The 22,230-nt window shown below is 42.2% G+C and overlaps 1 protein-coding gene across 2 annotated transcripts in view; it reads left to right on the top strand.

The window, feature by feature from the left end:
• DHRSX (dehydrogenase/reductase X-linked) overlaps positions 1–22,230 on the top strand; it is a 168,522-nt gene that overhangs the window by 97,953 nt on the left and 48,339 nt on the right. For both annotated transcript variants that reach the window (XM_075133966.1, XM_075133975.1), the window contains one exon: positions 8,277–8,378. In XM_075133966.1, the coding sequence (XP_074990067.1) occupies positions 8,277–8,378 (102 nt within the window). The remainder of the gene's footprint in view (positions 1–8,276; positions 8,379–22,230) is intronic.

Genomic DNA, 22,230 nt, shown 5'->3' on the forward strand with positions numbered 1-22,230 from the left:
CTGCCACCACCTCCTAAGGTTACTCTTCTGACAAGTTGATGGCAGCTTATTTCTTTTCAAGCCCTGTGCCTGCTCAACAGAAAACATCAAATACTATACAGCAAAGCACTACTTGCATGTTTGGAAAGCCCAGAGCATGCTATGTCTGTACGAATTGTGCTAAAATGGTAGCATGTTTAAATAACATCCCACCTGGTGGTGCAATTAGCAGCGTCACGCATGGGCATTTCTGTGGCTTTACATGGACTACCTCCTTTTTGTATGGCTGCTACGTCCCAGTGCTCTGGCAGCTTGATCTGTGATGCCGTCCAGGGGGCTGTCCTGTGATGAGCTGATATTTTTGGCAGTAATAGGAGCTGCTGGTAGTGATGGAACTGAAACACTGTTCTTACCCTGGAAGTTTGCTTATTTTGATTAACCGGTACACAAGAGCTACTGGCGTGTTTGTTGAATTTAACAAATTAAAGGATCACTGGACTAGGCCACACACTTCCCTTGTGGAAGTTGAAAGTAGCTAAGCCAGACTGCTCAGTTTCTGAGAGCAAATTTCTTTTTTATTTTACTCTTCCACCTCTGAGAGAGAAAGCATCTCTCAGAAAGCTGAAGTCTTTTTTCCCCGTTTCTCTTAGTACAATAGGTTAAAGCTACATGGTTAAGAAACGGCACCATGAAATGCCTTTTTTTACAATATCTCTTTGAGCAGACAATGTTCGAACCATCCTGAGGAAGAAGAAAAAGCATGAATTACTAATATTTGCCCAATGTGAATTTCCGTTTATGTTGTGAACACCGATGCAGAGCTCCTTCCTCACTGAACAGGCTGGCGGATGACACACAGAGGCTGTTCACACAGAGGCTGACATTAGGCACAGGAAGCTCATCTCTTTAGACTGCCTTTAAAGGTAGTGGCACTAGAATGGATGACTCAGAGGAGGAACAGCTGAATTTAGGTGCTCTCACTTGCCTGCTGAAGGCCGTAGACAAACTAGTCTAACTGAAGTTGTGAGTGTATCTTTTAATGACCGTACCCAAACCGTATGTCTTTAAATATTCTCACTGTTTTGATCCATGGCGGTGCACTGACACACACTGCCAAATGGATGTGTTCCATCTGTCTTTTTCTTCAATGGCGTATCACAAGCGTCAGCTTGAACAGTAAATCTGTGCTAGAGTTAGCCATGGTTTATTATTTCTATTAATAGTCTATGAAAGATCAGTGATCTGAAAAAGTGCCACAAAATTATTCAGACTAATAAAGGACAGAGGAGAAGACTTGGGGGGGAACTTGTAAGATGTACAACAGGCAACAGCGAACATTTTGGTCCACAGTCACATACGTAAAACAGTCTGAAGGATTAGGAGCCAAAATTCTGCAAATTATCACCATAACCACAGTTGGAATTAAGGGTCAACCAGTGCTGTAGGTACGATGGCACATACTAGGATTTTCTGTGCATTAATCAATTTAATATTTAATTCCTGTGAATCTTGGCTGCTAATGCAGAATGGGGGAGATTCTGGAGTGCTTGTGGTGTAGAAGCCAGAGAGGTCATCAAGTGCAGAAGGGCAGGAGCACGGCATAAACAGGAGATGCTGTGCTTGCTGCATTTATGATGACTGTCTCTCATTGTGAAGCTCAATATGCAATTGTCTGGTACACACCTTATTTACCTGTGGGTTTTTGTTTGTTTTTGTTTTCCTAGAAGTCCTTTTAAAGTAAGCATCTTATAGTCTTGAATAGCATGCAGTGTTCTGTCATTATGCATGTCTGAGCAAAACTTACATCCCAGCCCTTGTGTTACTCCCAGACAACGTAGGAAAATTCTGTTAACAGGAGTCGTGTTCTGTCGACGGGGGCTTGCGTGCTTTTGCACATACCCAGTTTGTAGACTGATAAACCCCAGGTTTGTGTTAGCAGCCTAGAAGCACTTTTGCATTTTCCACTCACAGTGTTGTCATGTAACGGCCACAGTTTTGAGCTCAGCTGGTCAGAATTTCCAGAAGTTCATTCCCCTCCCTTGGCAGCCCTGTTTTGATTGAGAGTGACTTTTGTTTTGGCTGGAAGATGTGTAAGCAGATGAGCAGAGATTGCTGAGAAAGATGAGTTGATTCTGGGACACCTTCCTTTGGGGAGAGGACCACAGGAGAAGGGAGATACCAAGCTTGTCTCTGAAGACTGGACCAGACAAAGCCACTGTTTATTAGTGTCAGCAAAGACAGTGCAGTGACAAAAGGGAAGGAGGCTCCAGCCAGTACTGCTTTATGTCTTCTCCTCCTCACAGTTCATGCTTTTTCTCCCCTGGGATTTGCTCCACTTCATTTCCACCTGCCACCTTGCTGACAGAGCTTCTCTAGCTCTGCAATGCAGCATCTATCAGATGATAGATATTTGCCTCATTAAGAGCACTTTCTGATAAACAACATCTCCATTGCACTGTCCAGGTGCTCAGAAGCATACTCAAGTTCTTTCATGAGCAGAACGACATTTCTCCTTGCTGCTGTGCAGATGCCAAAGTATAACTCTGTGAGGCAGAACAGCAGACGATAGGCCAAATTCCTCAGTGCCCCCTGTGGAGATACGGCAGCCGGAGAACAAGGCACCTGTGTGGAGCTTTTGCAACATGTTTTTGAGCGTGAATATGTGACTACTAAGCACCATTTTTTATTATCTTATCTAGGAGCCATTCTTTGTGCCTTTCTGGAGAAGTAACTCTTCCTGCTGGTATCTTCCGATACTGGATAGATGAGTGGCAAATGGGAACAGGCAAAGCAATCCTTTCTGTAGTCCTCTTTCCACCATGAACTACGAGTTCTCAGCTCCCTGCCACGCTGGGCAGAGTTGCAGCTTTCCTTAGAATGGATCCCCTGCTTGTGTTTCTAACACAAAAAAAAGAAAGTGAAAGCATGATGGAACACTGCTTTGGCATAAGTATTAAAGTTGACTCTGACTTATGATTTCTGCTGAAGGGGAGCTGTAGCTGTCCATAATTTCAAGATGACGAGTTAGAGTTGAATGCAGAAAAAGTGGTAGTTGGTAGGTGGCCTCCATCTCATCTGAACCCGATCTAAGTCAAACCTAAGTGACATAGTCTTTGCAGGACCCCAAACATTGCATTTTCCTATGTTCAGCTGATCAGTGGATATTTCAGCAGTTACAGTCCCTGATCATTCACTGCAATATCTGTCCTTTCTTTTTGCTTCTGAATTTTCCTTCCATAGTAGACCAAAATTCCCGTTTCATGCTTTTTATGTCTCTGTGATACAGACACAGAAGAAACGTGCAACCAGAGTCAACCGGGCTGGCGTGAAAAGCAAAGGAGGGGAACTCTAGGTGTTAAAAAGAAAGGTGTGCTAATAGTGCGAAGAAGCAGATGGACAGAAATGGGGAAGTTGATCCGAAGGGGGAAACTCAAGGGAGCGTGTGCACTGAGGGGCTGTGTCAGGCTCTCCTAATGCTGGGGCTCCTCTGGGCTCCCGTGGGTCTCTTGGTGTCAGAAAGCTCTCCAAGAGCCACCGGGTGCCTGTCCTTCATGTCCTCTGACTGCAGTTACCACGACCAAGCGAGCAGAGGCTGCGCAGCGCAGGAACAGGCACTGAGCTGTACAGGTGCTCAGTGGTGTCATGTGCGGTCACCCAGCGTAGCTTTGTGGGATTTGTACAGCCTTACTGAAAAACATCATGTCGACTTCTCTGTTACTGGAAAGATGCTGCACCTGGCAGATACATGTTTGAAAGAAAGTAATTAGGCAAAGCAGCAATTGTAGCGCCATCATATACATATCTATTCATATGTGAATAATGGCATAAGTAACTCTAGCTGTCTTTTGGGAAATTATTCTCCTTTTATATTTTATTAGCTAATAACTTTCTGACAACAGAGTCATCAAATTACAATAAAATAATAGTAAAATATTTTTAATAGTGAATATTTTAGCCAGTGTCTGACAATTATGTACTCACTTGCTTTCATTGGAAAGACTATTTCAGTAACAACAAGGAACATATCCTTGTTCCTTGAAGAAGAAAGAAATACGGGCATGTCTGTCATTCTAGAAGTACCTGAAAGCAAGGGGAAGTATAGGAGGAGAGGTAAAATGGGATAGAGTTAGAGTATTTCAGTAGCATTAGCTGCAGATATTCCATATGTAGATTCTATTCCCCATTTTTGTTCTTAATGGCGTACAGCAAATCAAAGGAACCAGTTAGTTTTGAAAACCTATTATTAAACTCAAAAGCATAATGACCACTAGGTACTTGAATAATTTGAAGTCTAGTGGCAGACAAACCAAAAAGGTAAGAAGTAACATATCTAAATATTAATTTTGGCGTATGTTTCAGTTTGCTTGTTGTTATTGCACGTATTTATTCTTTTTGCTCATACCTATCCCATACAGAAAACCTTTTGCCATCGTTGTTTCTGAAAAGTGATTCAAGTCACATTGCTAGTTCAAGTTCAGGTTTGGTCATTTGCTCACATTATTAAACTGGTCTTTATTAATTAAAAGACATTTTTAAAAAAGGCTTGCTTAGTATATTTGTGCATGCTTTGAAATATTCTAAAAACTAACCATTGTCCTTAGCTTCTAGATGTGTAATTCTTCAGTACACTGCTAAAAAAAATTAAATACTCAGACCATGGGACAAAGAAGAAACTGAGTTTCCATTCATGGCCCTACCACTGAGTCAGCACAAGACTTGGAGCCGAGTTCTGGCACTCTTTGTCGAGTGGAACGGGGCCTCAGTCGGCGCGGCGCTCGCGCCGGTGAGACCGCCTCCCTGGCAAAGAGCTGCCATGCACGAATAAGCATGAACAAGGACTTTGGCCATTAATGTTTCTGCCCCGTGAGCAAAAAGAAGTTTGGGGTTTGATTTGTTTGTTTGTTTTCCTTTCCAAAGCATGTTCTGGTCTTTTGATGGTAAGTGCTTTACAAATACTGAATATGATGACACGCTTCCCGAGTAAGCAAGTAAATAAGCTTAGTAATGATAGCCTTGGCCTAGTATGCCATTACTCTGGGCACTGTACAGTCATAACGAGCCACAGCAATTGCTCTGCAAAACTACAAAATTAAGGGAGGGGAGATATCAGACAGATTAGCAAAAAGTTAATTCACAGGAAGGATGGGGTTGTACCGGTCCGCCTGAAAAGCACTCGCCTTGGCACACTGGTTATCTAACCACCAGTAGTTGGCAATGCAGAAAAGGACAATTTCGAGATCAGATGAGGGGAGAGATTAAAATTTAGCTCAGTGAATGTTCTCAGGGGCCTGCTTTCCTTGCACATATAGTGTCATTAGCAAAATTCAGGAGGGTCAATAATGTTGCCACAGACCATACGGGTGGTGAAGAAGTGGTTGGACCTTGCACTGTGCCACAAAATACTGCAGCCAAGGCAAGTCCAATGCCTTCTGTACCAAGATGAGTGTTTTGTATTAAAAGGGACTCCTCTATTGGCAGTGTGAGTGGCTGCCTCCTATGAAGCTGATCATGCTTTCCCTAATCTCTTTCCTTGATGAGCTGCCTGGAGAAGTAGAGCAACAGCAGAGTCAGCATAAAGCTTTGCCTAGGTCTTTACTCCATTCGTTGTTGCACGAGTTACTAACAAGTTAGTACAACCAGGTTTTGTGCATCTGAGCAATTACAGTGCCGTTCATGTGGTTTTATAGCTGCTAGGCCACAAGAGGAATGACCTGAACAACTCTCTTCTTTTACAGGAGTTAATAACTTTTGCATTTCCTTACCACCTCCAGATGCAGGACATCAGTGAAATTAAACAAAATTGCAGACCTCCTAAAGGTCAATAGGGAGCTCAGGAAATTGTCCAGTGTTATTCATGGGTCAGTGTTGTTAAAACAGTATGACTTTACAGCCTTTTTGAAAAAATGTATTAAAACTGGAATCTAAGCTTTTTTTTTTTTTAATGGAAAAGGCCACTAAGTAATTTATATAAATTCACTAAGACAATTTCGGAGGACTACTACTGTCTAGGTTCAAAATATATAGGGATTATTAAAGCCCTGTATTGTGTAAAACTGAAGGGAACTGAAGGAACTGTAAAGGATTTTAATAAGAGCCGTGATTGTCTTTTGTTATTTAGCTTGCTGTTGTGCCTGCAGGCCTTCCTAAACTCTTATTGTGCAGACACACTACAAAGAGGCATTATAGCTCACAGCCTCGATGGTGACAGGATGAAACAGCTTGGTGAACATCACTGATGGACCGGCAAAAAGAGTAGCAGGAAAGGTCTCTTATTGCAGCCTGCGTTGGAGCCTGTTTACCCAACAGTTTAACGTTCTTGTCAGAAGGGCTTTCTTTAGCGTGTGTGAAGAACTGTGTATCTTTAATTTTCCTTTCTTTTAAAGGCTGTTTCTTTCATAGGAAGAGGTGGGGGAAGCCATGTGCCAGGAAGGGGGTGGCTGTTCCTTCCCATGCAGCACAGGGGAGCAGCCCTCGGGCCGCGAGGTGGGAGGGTGGAGGGGAGTGGGGAAAACGCAGTGAGGACCTGGAGCCCCAGTCCTCAGCTGTGGTGGCCAAAACCATCCTGGGGACCGGGCATCTGTGCAGAGGTGGCCACAGCTCAGGAAATCTGGGAATTTGTTGAAATCAAACCGGACAATGAGGACTCACCCTGCAAGGGGAGTACGCTTTGTACAGCCTTCACCTTTCTTTCTTAGTCACTGGAGGTTGCTCAGTACTGTCTGACTTTCTAAAGTTGAAACGCCTTTTGGTCGTTCTTGGAAAATTCACTTTATGGAAGAGGTTCAGGCAAATCCACCTCAGAGCCCTGGTGTACTGGCTCTGGCTGGCGTGGAGTTGACAACATCTAGCTGACTCGGAGTCCCACCACGACATGTAGCAAACCAGAAGAGAGAATAACATCTGCGCTAGAGACTCACATTTTCTTGCTTAAAATATAGCTAATGCTGAAACAAACCAAAAGCCTGGCATGCAATATGTATACTTTCTAAAAGGCTAAAACAGGTGGAGAAGGTCACAGTTTTCTTTCTTTTTCCTCTTTGCAGAGTTTCTAAAGTATTTGGATTGTTTGTGTGGGGATAGCTACTGCTGCTGTGGGGGGGCACCGCTTGTTGTCACTTCATAACCCTGGTCGTGGCTGTCACGCAAGGCAAGGCAGCCGATGAAGCAGTGCTGTGAGGGTCGGGGTGAAAGCTGAACAACTGCCACAGGAGGAGAATTTTCAGACCTGATGGGTTTAAAGTTATTGGGGGATTTAAGTAATCTTTTTTATTTTAATTAATTAATTTTGTAGTGTTCTAGTGAAGGTCAATGGCTGACTAATGCTTTGGACAAAGGATGCTTTTGTTAGAGACGTTTTTTCTTGGAAATTAAAACATACCAGTGTTAAATATATTTTGAGACACTGACACCCTGTCCTGCCCCTTGACCAACATCGTTGGCGTAGGCAGACTGCCCCCCCCGCCCCCTGCCACCCTGCCCCTTGAGTGACCTCGGCAGCGTAGGCGGGATGCCGCCCACAGGCCCACGTGAGGTATGGTCCTCTCAAATCACGCTGCCATGGCTGGAGCCAAGGGGCGGTGCGACTCTTACCCGCACTGCAAAGGCATTTACATGACTGGTTGTTGCTGCCCTGTGAGCCGGTCACCAAGTGTCCCTGGATGTCTACCAGAGCCATGGCATCACTTAAGATGCCATGTTTGCTATCGGTGATCGGGCGAGTCGCCGTATGGGCACGCTGTTGCTCGTCTTTCCTACTGCCTCAATAAAGCTTTGTTTTGTAACGCGTTGTCAGACTCCATCACTGTTCGGACCACAGACACTCAGCAGATAATCTGGAAAAAACCATAGGGCAGCATATTTGGCATCAGAAACACAGGGAGATGTGGTGCCCAGTGTGGCTTCTCCTCTCCCCATTTGATTTCCAGCTGCCATGTCTTGATCATGTCAGCACTGAAGAGCTGTAGCCCCTCTACCTAAATGGTAGCAGTAGGAAAAACAGTAGGACTGGGACACATTTGCTCTGTTTGATACCCTTCTTCACCTCCTGACAGCAGCATTCCTCATATTTACTCTGTGAAGAATCTACAGTTTAAAAATAGAAATGAAGAAAGGAAGGAGAAAGAAAGAACCTTCTGAGACCAGCTTCACCCATAATTTTCAAAAGCCTGGTTTATTTTTAGACTCTTTACTTTCCTGGTGACATTATCACAGGAGTCCTTGTTGATGTCTGTAAGTGTGTTTTTATGTTATTGTAACTGACTTAATTCTCTTTTTGTTCATCTCCTCTTCTCTCCCAGTGGAGTTTTTATACTGTGATTTGGCTTCCATGAAGTCTATACGGCAATTTGTGCAGCGGTTTAGAGCAAAGAACTGTCCACTCCATGTCCTGGTGAATAATGGTGAGTTTTGTTTTTTTCTTCACATATCTGCAGGGGAAGATGTGACAAATGGGGCTCTCATCTGTCGCTTCACATTTCAAATTGATTATCTGAACCATACAGCGGGTTACAGTATGGCTGCATTAACAGGGAAGTCTTTCTAGGAGTTAAATTGCATTTTTTGGAGAGATTGTCAGCTGAGCAGACCAAACACTTCAGTGCCATCCCTGCTTGTGCTGTTATTGCAACTCTTGTTCCTTTGCTGTGTTTTTTAGCTCTCCAGCACTAAAAATCATGGGAGTGCACAAGAATCTGAGCATCCCTAAAAAAAAAAAAAGGAGAGGAAAGCTCTACTTTATGTCCGTAGAAAACCTGTCCTTTCACGTTTATTTACTTTCTCTCCCCTTCTGTTTTCCCTGTATGAACACATGTGTTTACTGTGGCTGCCCGGTGAGCTGGGTTGGGGGGTTAATCCATCCGAAATATAATCTAGCAAATTATCCAGCGACTTCAGAGCAGTCACTGCTTAGATCAAGGTGCTGCTGGAAAGTTGTCCATAAAGCTGCGTCCTCAGTGGTCAGAGAACAAATTAAAAGGACAAAATTTATCTTGCATTCATACAATTATCAAATGAATCTCATTACTCTCAGGGATTTTAACTTTTGTTGTTCACATACTTGCCATCTAATTATGTTTTATAGCCACGGTATTTTTGGAAACCAGCCCATACAATAATTTTCCTCCAAAAACCCTGCATGCTCTGCATGCACTTTCCTAAAGGGGAATTTTCACCTGTCTATTTAACTAGGGGAAAAACCCGCCAGCAACAATTTAGGCTTCTTTTAGAAGTTTTCTGCTGTTATATGCTGCTGTTCTTGTTTTCCCAATTATTTGCATGTATTTTTATTAAGACATCCCAAAGAACATTTTCTGTTTTCCTGTGCACCTTTCAATCCTAGTTACGGGAAACATGCTGTAAATAAATGGGTTTGTAACATTCATTGATGCCTTAAAGAGCTCTCAGTAACACAAGCAAATATTGCAATAAAAATTCAAGAGTATTTTATTTCCTGATTGATATGAAACATTCATGAAATGTTCAATTAAATGTTCTTTTTTATTTGATTAGTCAAAAAAGCCTACCATTATTATTTTAATTGTGCAATAATTAAAGGTAGTGGATATTTAATCCTGGTTACAAAATCTTTCCAGTTTTACATGCCTACTTTTAAAGATGCAGAGTACAAACTGTTACACAGATGGGAACAACACTATTTGAAAAAACAGCATTTTGTGGAAAAAAAGGTTTTGAGATCTATGCACCCATCAGGCATCCCCTGCCCTCCACTGGTTGTCTGCACGAGCAAAGCCAGGACTGTGCAGCAGGCGCCTGAGGGCAGCTTGGGGGAGAAATGATGGGTCTGAAGCAACAGCATAGCTGTGAAGCCCTCTTGAGTAAAGGATTTTGTTCTGCCCCAGCTGCTGCTGAAGCAGGATGGATGAAAATTGCAGTTAAATATGTCTTCTTAATCAAGAAACAAAGTTATATGAGAATAGATCTCCTAATGTGTCTTAATATGATGCGAGACCAAAGGATGTAGGCCCAAAGCTTCTCTAAGAAAGAAGCTTGAGACTAATATTTGCCTGAATCAGTCTATTTTTTCGTGACCTGTAAGAAGGGCATTTGATTTCACTTATACTTGGTTACCAAATACAGTTGGCAAGAGAAATCTTTTGTTTGAGAAAATCCTGTTAGAAACTACAACGAAACGAGTGGTCCAACTCTGCTTTTTGCTGAATCTTTAACAGAATCACGGAAGCAACCACGTCCAAAGCTGCTGTAGAGACTCCCGTATAATTAGGTTAGCCTCCGACCATTACCTGGCAAGTCACCAGTCTCCACTTCTGAAAGCTCTTTCCCACGTTTTTTTTTCGGTCCTTTTTGTTTGCTCTTGTAATAATATCTGTATATTTTTACAATTATTACAGATTAAAAATAATCTGTAGCATTTAGTTTTGTTACTAGTTTTGTAGTGAAAGTCCAAGTGATTTCTTGGTACACAAGAAGAAAATGAACATACCTAATGGAGGAGGAATGGCCTGATGCAAAAACCTTTGACCAACTTCTCTTGGCTTTCCGTTAGTGTTGAGCACATCAAAGACAAATGCTGACATTTGGGCTAACTGGTAGGCACTTCCTTTTCCTGTTCCCTTCCTCTTTCCTTTTTTTGTCTTTTTTTTCACTGTAATGCAATACACTAAGGAGGAAGATTCAGTCCATCGTGGACAGCAGGGCTGGAGACACTACTCACTCAAAAGCCTCATCACAGTTGCCAGCTCCACTGCCTTCACCACATGATCCCCTGGAGACAAGCTTGGGTGCCTGGAAGAGGACAATGCTTGCAATATTTAAATGTCTGATGAGAATGAGTGGTTGGGCATGTTGTCAGCGAGCGTGTACACTTTCTGTCAGAAAACTGTGTTGTCAATAGGAAGGCATTTTGCATGACCATTAGATGTCTTGGAGGACATCTCGTAATGACATGGTTGATTTTCTTGTGTCTCAGTGTATGCATCTAGAATAGTAGGTTTCTTAGTATCACCTAGTAGTTTCTTATTTCTTACCGATCTTGAAGCTCTAGCGTTCTTGATATGAAGAGGTATTTTTATTTTTTAGCATATGGGGAAGAGCCTATGGGCCAGGCTTCTGCACAATGCATTTGTAGGCAGTCATATGCTTTTAAGAGTCTGACCCAAAGTCTGTTGGGGCTAATGGAAAGTCTCCATTAGGTTTTGAAAATCAGACTTTGTGTGGGTCCCATGACTTCTACATCAGACCATCGGCAACCTAATAAGAATTTTCCTCTCTATCTTCATAGGACCAAGCGTTTTATTATCAAGGACTGTACCCTTTTATTACATTTCATGTAAAAATGCCAAGAACTGTTACATTGCATTTTTTTTGCACACTACATTAGTATTATTTAATTGCTTTAAATCAAAATATTTTAAAGTGATTGATATAATCGTGATTATACATTAGTGATCTTTCCACATCTTATCTCCATGAATATATATCCTGCACGTATGTGAAGGTATATGATATTTGTTGTGGGCTTGTGTGAACCTATCAAAAAGCCAAACATTTCAGGATGAATTGAGGAAAGTTCTAACGTTATACAATAATGCAAACTATGAAATTAGCATTGAAATATTATTAAAGACTGGTGATTTGGCATGAATTACTGTGCTAGGTAAATAATCAATACTACATGTCTGACCTAAGATCATTATGAAATTCAGCAGTTTTCCAGGTCACTGGTGATTTTTTTAAAAAAATGTATCTCCATCACTTGCTCTCCATCACTTGCCTAGCTCAAGGATCTAGCTGGAAATTAAATTAATTCTAAAATCCTGAGTTTCAAAGTATTCTTCTAGAGCTAGACATTTTGGTCCCACAAAATTTTTGGTAAGGTTTAGGTATCCAACTAATTCAGGCACTTTAAGAAGTCTTACGTGAACATTTGGGGCGTTCAAAATGGAGATTAGTGCACTAGAGTCACCTCCTTCTTTTTGTTATAGCTGATTTTGGCATATACATTTAACTTTCTAATGTCTAATTTAAAAGGAAAAATTTGGTTGAATGCACGCATTATTTCAGCTGACAAGTAAAGGTCTGTTGTTCCATTACTATGCTTTCTGCATTGGTAATGTGCATGCTCAGCTCTTGGTTTTTAAAATAAACAAAACATATTAAAGATGCAAATAGACTATTACATAAACTTTTTTTTAACTATAATGTGCTAGTGCTAAAAAGAGAAAAATGCTATGACACAGAAAACAAATTCATTTTCTGAGGAAAAAAAAAAGTAAGCTACATAGCTGAACTATGAGCCACAGAAAGATGGACGCAGCACAAGCAGTTTAGAAAACTTAATCTGACAGAAGGTCAGAAGAACGTGTCTTCTAGTCTGCTAATTAGCAATTGGGTGCCAATTTTTTTTGTTTGTTTTTGAAAAGAACTGTGTCTTTGTACAGTTGAAAAGCGTTTAGCAAATTACAGCTTGTACACCAGTGTAATTATTTAATACATTCATTAAAATGGTATTGCTGTTAAGACACTTTAGAAAGTCTGCTATCTTCCTGTGGTTGCAAAAGGGACAGATAGTAAAACACTTCATAAAATTCCACGAGCAGTAGTCACTGTTTCATGACAGAGAGGTTTTTTCTAACTTGAAGTCAGTCATTTTCTCTGTGAGTAGAAATGTTTCTCAGCATCTTGTAGTTAATGTTTTTACTTATACATTGTTTACAGTACTTAATGATCTTAAACCCAAGAGAACTAACACCAAAATCACAACATTTTTAGTGATAACAGAATACCTACAGATACCAAACATGCACGGTCTAATTCATTAACAATGAAATACCAGCTACCTTCTCTGTTGCAGTTCATTGAATGGTTTGTGATTCTGGCTACAGGTTAGAAAAGGAAGGGGAGAAAATGACGAGGATATTTAGTATATTCCTTGGCATGCACACAAACACAAAAAAAGAACTTAGAGATTTCAGTATATTATTAACCTATTGTAGACAGATTGCAGTTAATATATTTCAGGTTGAAGCCTATCTAAGCCAATTTAAAATCAATGTTTTCTGAACCGCTGGATAATTTAGATGTTCATATTTTGTACTTTGTGGATCATCTGAGAAATCTCAGTCTCTTGATAGAATGAGTAAGTTTCTATAAGCTTCCCTTTTTAGTTCCTAGGGCACAATAAGAGCTGTATCAGTAGGTAAGTATGTGAAATATATATATTTTTTTGTGTTACCTACACACAGTTCAGCATGTGCAGTTCAGCCATAAACCTTTGCAGGGAGCATTTGAATAGTTCCATTGATGCTGTCATGATTGATCACATATTAAATTATTCTTGTGTTTGAGTGCTTGCAGGATCAGATCTTCAGAAGAAGTGAGATTTGAGGGGTGGGAACAAGTGGATACATCAAATACAGACAATTTTATAGGTACCTACCTATTCACAGGTATTATTGATTAGTTAGGTTTAACAACAGTTACTTATGTTATCACAGTGGGATCTACAAAAAGATCCTGTCCCATTGGATTAGATGAGAGCCAGCTCCCCTCTCTATAGCAGCTGCAGGCTACACAGACTATAAGATGAAAAGGAGAGAAACCCCAGAGAAGTGGAAATTCACTGGAGAAGGCCTTGAGGGAAAGTTAGTGAGGAGGGTTGCTGTTGATTCCAGTGGACCTTGGATTTCATCAAAAATAATGCTTCTCCTCCAGCCACACAGAAAGGCTGTGGTGAACTCAGGATCTGATATCTGATGAATCTCGTTCCAGTGTCTTGATGACAGCACCATGTTTCATCTTTATCCTACCTCGAAGACAAATGAGAGCAATACGTAAGTAAAGCTGAGATGGAAAAGGTGTAGAGGGACAGGAAGAAAGAGAGAGGAGGGCAAGCAGAAGTGCAAGTGGTCCTTTACCTGTATGTAATGGATGGTAGATACTAGGCATCATGGGAGAGCTGGGCCTTTGGGAGACATTTAGAGCTGGAAAAGGTATGTGTGGGGGATTGGCTTAAAATGGATATTCCATGGATGATGGGAAAAACTAGAAGATTCATAAGGACACTAAGATGCAGCACTAATGTGTTCTAAAATGAGAAGATACTCTCAGAGCCATATTTTTTGAAGAAGCTCAGTGCATGACAGATGCCATTTACTCAGATTTTTCAGAAGAGGTCATCTTTATAAGAGAGGTGGAAAGTATGGGGAAGCTGGCTGATCACACACTGCTCTTTACAGGTATTAGGTGCCTTAGGTACTGGAAGTAACTTGTCTGGGCACATGTGTCAGAGCACCATGATACTGCTGACGGTATCCAACCCAGCTTGTTCAGAGCAACCAAGGATTGTGCAATGCCAACACTTACCTAGCGCCCAGATTTTTAGCAGCAGTCATCAGCTAGAGCTTTTATTATACTTGAATAGCATTGTTGTCTGCCAGAATGATGTGTCCTGTAAAAAGATATCAGATTTCTTATAAAAGGTTTTTTTTTTATTAGAAGAACTAATAAGTTAGAAGAGTAACTTCAGGCTACTTCCGACTTTCAAACTGTAAGGATTTCATTCATGAAAATCCTGACTTTTGTTTGATACTATCTTTGTCTTTTTAATTATTTCCAAAGCTTTTTCTGTGTCCGTGATATCAAATACTTTGTGAAAAGGGAAATATCTCAGGCTCCACATGCTGCAGGTTCTTGACCCATTTGCTTTTATGTCCTGAATGTGAATGTTTTATCAGTGGAAGACAGATACAAAATTCAGCTATTGATGGATTAGGAAACCCAACCGGTTCTGCTTAAGCGTGTGGAACATTTGCCACTGGCTTTTCTCAGAGGCAGGAGTGAGCCATGTTTTATTCTTACCTAATCCTTTCATAGCTTTTAGATAAAAATATTTTTTATACAAATTGCAAAACAAGATATTTTACTTCTAAGAGAACTTCTTATTGAATTAGAAGGCTGTGACTGACTTTCCTATTTTCTGATTGTGAGTGGGATAACTCACCATTGTGCCAACCCGACACTTACTGAGCATATTTTTAGGAAACAAAGGTTGTTTTTTTTTTCCATCCAGACCCAATTATGAATGCTCTGATTTATTTTAGTGTGAAAACAAAACCTCATTTGTGGATCATATTTTCTTTTTTTAACTGACGCATTTTCCAGGGAACTAGCCTAGGGAATAGCCATTTCCCTATGTGGCAGCGTGACACTGAATCAGAAAGTGAATCTATTCTTAAGGAGGTATTGCAGCCTGTTCAGTTTTGTACTGAACCTACCAAGATTTGGTTGTTGTTCTCATAGTCCTTGAATGTGGATTGTCTGCATTTTTTTCTTTTTTTTCTTTAACCTACTGATAAACTAAGACCTTGTCTTCAGTGGAAGGATGCATTGCTTTATCTTCCTTGGCACAGCTAATACAGTCCAATTCTCCCTTGTGAGCATTATACGTGGGTCTGGGAGCACTGACAGTAGACATTACTCAATTTTCAGTTCTTCACTAGTTAGCCAAACTTTTAATGTTTGGGCTAAGAGTTTCCATGCCAAGCATTTGCCTAAGGCTAATTTATTTTTATTTAATTTTTTGTAATCCCAGATAAAAGAGTCCGTCTGTTTCCAAGAACGATATGAAAAACATCTTGGGGTGTTTTTTTTTCTTTTTTTTTTTTTTAATGTAAAAAATGATGGCAAGTTTCTTTAGAAAGGCTCTGGTGTTATCACAGTTTGGAATGGGGACTTGAATGCAGGCAAGGTGATGCCTTTGTGTCAGAGGCAGATGCACCTTTCGCCACCCGTGGAATATTCCCATGCTGGGTTGAGTCAGAAGCCTGTTAAGCACTGCAGTTTGAAAACTGTCTTTTACATTTTAATCGCTGAAGATTTTGCCTGTACCAACCATGCCCTGAGTCGAGACTGAGCAGGTCTTTCTGCTGGAGTCACAACCCTGAGCCGTGGTGGGAAGTACTGCGTGCAGGCAAAGGCACCGGCAGCGAGGCTGGGCACCAGCGTCCCCTCTGCTCCCTGTGGGCTACCTCTGAGCTGGGGTGGAGATGGGCACTGTGACTCGCTTCAGGCTCCTCCTGGTCTCTCCACTGTCCAGACTGGGGGTCTGGGTCCTCCGTGATCTCCGTGACAAGTTTCTGTCCCATGAAAAGCGGACTGCAGGGTGGGGAGAGGTGGATGGGAGGTGATAGGTCTCTGGGTTTTACCTTGGTATACAGTTGGAAGGCGACTGTGAAGCTGGGACGCTATTTCAGCACTCTCAGGACCTAAATGTCTCACCAGACATGGCTGGTGAGCTGATGTAGCTAGTGACCTTAATTGGCTAGTGACCTCATCTGTCTGGAAGAGCTGGCTCTTGCATTTTTAAGCATAGTGAGAAAATCTGTAGCGTGGAAGAGGAAGAAGCCCGGTTTGAATGCAGATGGGACAAGACCGTAACTTCCAAGAGAGGCAGATTTATACAAGAAGCCTTGGTGTGGAGAAGTCAAATAAAAGAGAGGCAGTTGGGGCTGGGAGGTTTTAAGGGAACACAGCAGAAGACGGAGTGAAGAGCTGATGCGGGGAAACAGGACTGTCAGGTGGGAACCATTAGGATGGAGGAAAACTTGATGGCAATACATTTGAGTTTGCTGATTGAAAGACTTTGTAACAGAATTAAACTATGAATGTAGTGCATATTCTTGTTCAATATGAGGAAATTCATAGGAGAGCAAGTATGGGGAGAGGGAGCTGGGGTGGGTAGTGAGGATGAAGAGAGGCATTAGGCATGTCTGAACTATAAGGAGAGGTCTCAGTCAGTTTGCAAGTGCTTAGACACCACATAGTTCACGAGGATTGAGCCCTTACCTTGAGGGGTACCTAGAGTCTCTGTTGTGCACAAACTGATTGAACCTTTTCTTGCAGTGGGGGAATTCTTGACTGATGTCTTTATTGCGAGTTTACTGACATTTAACAGAGATGAGAATTATCCTTCCCGGTGGGGACGTGATTGGAACCTCTCTCTTCTGTCTGGCCACCGACTTCGACGTAACTTAAACAACTTAATTCTCATCTACCCCTGCGTCACATCTGGTTGATATTGACGAGGGAATGGGGAAGCTGGTGGGAGCCTCAGAGCTCGGACCGTGGCCCCGTAAGAAAACCAGCCGCAGGAGCAAGGGAAGGGCAAGTCAGGCGTGTGACTGGCAGATGCCTGCAGGATGCAGAGTGAGATCTCATGAGATTCAGACACAAAGGAGCTAGAGTGGCTGGGTAAGAAAATTAGGGAGAATGAACTTACCATTTGCAGGGAAGCAGAGAAGCAGATGAAGCTGATAGGCATGTCTGGGGCTGAGCCTCTCCCCTCCTTCCCACATACATGCTGTTCCTTGATAAGATCAGTGTTGGGTCACTGGATTTTGGGGGTAGGGGAGGGAGGGGAGCGCAGCCCAGAGCTTTGGCTGGGAAGTGGCATACTCTTCTTGGCTTTGGCAGGGCTGTGCGTTTTGGCCAGCGTGGGGAGTTGGGAGAGTTATTAGGAAGCCAGCATGCCAAAATGGCAAGGCAGAGATGCAGAGCCCCTTGCAAGGGAGCAGGAGACGGGAGCTAGTGGGAATTTGCTCAGTGCTGGAGCAGAGGCTCAGGCAGACTCCTGTGGAGGACCTTGTTCTGGTAAGAGGCAGAAGAGACTGAACCCACTGGAGACAGCTCTCCTCTGCAGGCCGGGACTCGGTCCTGGGGCTGCCCTGCTGCTCGGCAGCTGTTTATCAAACCGGTTTTCACGGTGTCCGGTCCCTTCCAGGGAAGAGTCCATGCGTGGGACACTGTCCCGCCACTGATGCCAGACAGGCTGACAGCAGATGTGACCTAGCGTCTGCACTGTATTGGTGTGGACTTTAAGTGCCATCTAGGTCTCATCATTACACCATGGGATAAAATTCCTTGCTTTGCTTCAGTTTCCTCCCAGTTTGCTTTAGAAAACTGCATATACACATATACAGGGCTCCAGAAGATATTAGGAAGTGCAAAAGTCTGAATAACCTCCACCAGTCCCTCTGGGGAGATAGGAAATAGGACCGTAGGGTTGGAGAGCTGTACCAAGCTTAATTTGTATTTTTGTGTTTTTCTTCTTAACTGTTTGGATTTTTGCCTTTTCAGCTTTCATATACTGTTAATCTGGCTTCTGTGTGTGGTCCTGTCTAGACGCATAATGCTTTTCTGGGATACCAATAGGTGTGCAGCATACCAGCGCCGGGCTCTGGGTTATGGACCTAGCTTAGCGAGCAGCGTGTTGCAGCAGTGCTGTAAATTCACCTCTCTGCAGCCCAGACGAGGCATACCTGTAAAAAGAGTTACGTGAGTACAGTTGTGTCTCCAGTAGGCGCTTTTGGGGGCAATTCTTCTAATAAGACATTGCACCTTCTTGTTGCTCTCTAGCCAGGAGAGATTCACAGGACAGGCATATTCTGGGATAGCATAGCCCAACTGAACGAGGTGGAACGAGCAATCTAGTATAGGCAGCCTAGCGAGGGGATGCTGCTATGTGGTTATTGAGATGTTCACTCCACTATAGCCGTCCCTACTCAGGAAAGAAGTGGGCTATACTATTCTGTACCTAGATAGATCCACCCAGAGATCTTTTGGCGTATGGGTGTGCAGAGCAGAGCGGTTTTGACACTCTTGAGTGAGGTGGGTTGCCTCGTGTGGCTGCACTCATGGGACAGAAAATGCTGAATGAATCAGCTACATCAGTACAAAGCCTGTATGGAGAAAAGACTTTGTACTTTTACTTAGAGTTACTGTCTCTATTAAGTTTTCCCCTTGGGAACTTTTTGGTACAGCATGTATCTCTTCCTTGTAAATAGCAAGAACTGGGTGAATGTGATTATATAGGTTCACCTCCTACTGTGAAGGTTTTACATGTAAGTGTATGCGGCTGACCTCTTACGTTGTCTGCACAGTCTTTGGGTTGCTGGGGATAAAAGGACTTGCAGGTGGGGGCCCTCTTCTGTGAGCCTGGCTGGGAAGGAAGACATTTTGTTCTGCATGTGAAAAAGAGATTTTAAATCTTTCTTTTGTAGTGAGTTTGAGAGAATTACCTTTAAAAACCTCCAAGTAGCTCACTGTAAATAAATCTAGATGAGTGAAATACTTGTATTTTTAAAGCTCTGAAAACATATTTTATAATGGAGCTGAAGGATGTCTTTGCAGTGGGAGGTACAGGAATTACAGCAATGTTTACCATCATCTGCAGTACAGACAGGCATGGTACACATTCTGCTATATAAACCAATAAAATATGGTATGCCTGGCCTGTAATATTTACAACTGTCATAAACTTTTTGGTTATGCTGTGTACACTACCAGATCTATTATGCTCTTAAAATCACATAAGACTAATTCATTGATGGATCCCAAACCAAGAGTTTCATTAGAAACTTATACAGAAAATCATGGTAAATGACTGTTTACAAAGACAGTGCTCTTGAGGTGTATTCAATCTTTGAGAGAAAAATATAACTATTGCATAGTCATAAAAGTAAAAAAGGATAGAATATTTTTTATTCATTATAGCTAATTAAAATGTGTATAATTTGAACATATTACGTTAAATGCATAACTGCAGCATATTGGAATGTATTACATCTATAAGAAGAACAGTTGTGCAGCATAGTTATGCAGTGAAATATTTTCCTTATTCTAATTTATTTCTACTTTTGCAAAATCACAGATCGATGTGTCATTTAGGCATCGTTCTGCATGCATACTGTCAGTCTTTTGCCTGAATATTTCAATAACAGCTAATCAATTACAAAGTAAAAGCTCATGTTCAGCTTAATTATTAATTCATTTTCTAACGCCATGCTGATATCAGTGACATTTTTAAAAATAAATCTTCTGGAAACAATCCAGCTAAATCAGAGGGAAAAACATATAAGAAAGTTGTATCAGAACTGAGGTGTTTGACATTAATGGTTTGCATGCTGCCACTTCAAATTTCACATGCACTCCAAAAAACTGAGGAGACTGACTATTGATAATTAAAATCAGAAAGATACTGGGTTGTATGGATTCCATACCAGAAGAATAAGCAAAATCATTCTTAGTTTACAATGAAGAGGTAAAAAAAACAAAAGGCGTTTTTTAAGGTTTCAAATAGTATTGGATTAATTGAAAGAATTAAAAATAGAAGCAGCTTTCATTCTCTGAGTTACCATTTGGGGCTCTTGAGTAAAGCTGATGACGTTTCTGGACAAAAGAAAATCAATAGCATGCCACTTTTAGTATCTCCTGAATGTTAGGTAGTTAATAATTTAAAAAAGAGAGCTTGCTGCTACACTTACAAGGTTGTCCCTTTTGTCAGAGAAGCAGCCAGGTTCAGTTGCCTTTTGGGTATTCCTTTGTACCCTCGCTCTCAGTGAATTAAAATGGCTTCTCCTCAAATAAGAGAAACTGCCCTCAAATTGCAGGGCAAGATTTTTTTATAGCCTTGATATGAACGACCTCAAAGATGAGAGGCTTTAAAAAAAAAAAAAATCATTCAAAGGTGTTTTGGATTAAAATTATTTGACCAGCTCTTGAAGACAAAAAGGGAATTGTAGTAGGAACAAATGCAGGCAGAGGTGATTGTGCCTGCTCAAGGGCTTGACCACAATTTCTGCTCAGAGGAAGCTCCTGAAGAATGAGCAGAATAATTTTCGGGAATGTGTTTTTTAACAGTTGTGCGTTGCACGAGTGTAAAGTTTTTGCATCTCCTGACCTGAGCTCAGGTCTGTTTTCTGCTTCCAGGCTGTGCAGCACAGATGGTGGAGACTAATTGGGGTGGAGGACAGAGCCTTTATGTGCTCTTGAAATCCCATGCTTCTCCGAAGGTCGAGGGGGCAGTTGCTGTAGCACAGGCATCCTCGGGGCTGACGTGAGCAGTGACAGCCTCCCCGGGTTTGCCTGCTGGTCGTAATGCAAAGCTGAATGGCTGTAGCAGTCATCTACTGTACTTCTTTCCAGACGAATTCCTCCATCCCCCCATCTGACTTGGCCGGCAGAAGTGTGTGTGTGCATAGAGGTGCCTATAATGAGCCCTGCAGCAGCCCCGGCAGATGCAGAAGCAGCATTTGGGGTTCACATCAGCTTTGCTGTGCCAGGGTTGTTTTACGTTGGCCTCCTTTTCTTGGGCTTGCATTTTACCAGTGTTGCTGTAAGTACACCTCTGGGAAACTGCTTCCTCTCACCTTTTCCAAGTGTCAGAGCTTTGGAGGGCAGGATGGGCCTCAGAGAGATGCAAATTGTTTCGTTGTACCAGCCCGGGTGCTCAGAGATGTTCCCATCTGCCCTCCAACAGCTTGCGCTAAGCCCCGTCTCTGCTAAAACTTGCACTGTAGCAGGCTGAGACTTGGTCTGGGAGCTTGGGGTTTGTTGCCTTTCCTGCCCTTTCCTTCTTCCCAGAAAACAAGAAAAAGTCGTAGCAAGACTTGTTTCACCTTTCTGTCTGTCCGTAACCTTCACGCCTGTGTTCAGTCCCGGCCACTGTTGTGGATGTCATTATATGCCACATATGCAGATTATGGAGGAAATGGAAATCTCTTTCCAACTCTGTAAGCAGTTGCACCATGCATCAGAGTAAGTGCTGCTGAGGAAGGAGAAAACAACGGGACACCCAACCAGACACCCTCTAATTTGTGTCTTTCCGTTGTTAAAGTTGAGATTCGACATGCAGAGAAACCACAGCTGGCAGCTGGGTTTTCCCATCATTCTGAGGGATCTGGGAGAGTGGCTGTAATGACAGAGAGAGATGCCAATCATCAGAGCTCTTGTAGAGCCTGGTCATGTAATTTGTGTTGTGTTTCTTTCATCGTACCATCAGCCAGCATCGCTCATGTTCAGTCTTAAGGTCCCCGTATGCAGGTACACTGTGTTACACCCAAGCCTTTTGTCTGCTCTGTCGTCTTCTCTCGTTTCTTTCCTTCACGCTGCTTCTCCAGTTGCTCCATTAAGCAATAGGCAGCCATAGGTGAATCATTATGGGTGTTGGCCATGCTAAAAAGATCCTGAAAATATCTCCTCCTCAGCCCGAGCAGCAGTAACAAAGCAGGACTGTCAGGTGGTGGGACCCCCCCAAAGAAGAAATGGTACAGATGCACAGCATGTGCAATTTAAAATGGTAATTTAATATGCCATTATTGAGCTGATGTCAAGAAATGGGATGTTAAAGGCTTTTTAATGGACACATGAAGTAGCACGAGGATGGAGCTGACACTGTCTCATGTCTGTGAGCAGAGGTGGCCTTTCTGCTGTACCATA

This window comes from Calonectris borealis, chromosome 1, assembly GCF_964195595.1.
Source record: "Calonectris borealis chromosome 1, bCalBor7.hap1.2, whole genome shotgun sequence".
In the NCBI taxonomy this organism is placed as follows: Eukaryota; Metazoa; Chordata; class Aves; order Procellariiformes; family Procellariidae; genus Calonectris; species Calonectris borealis.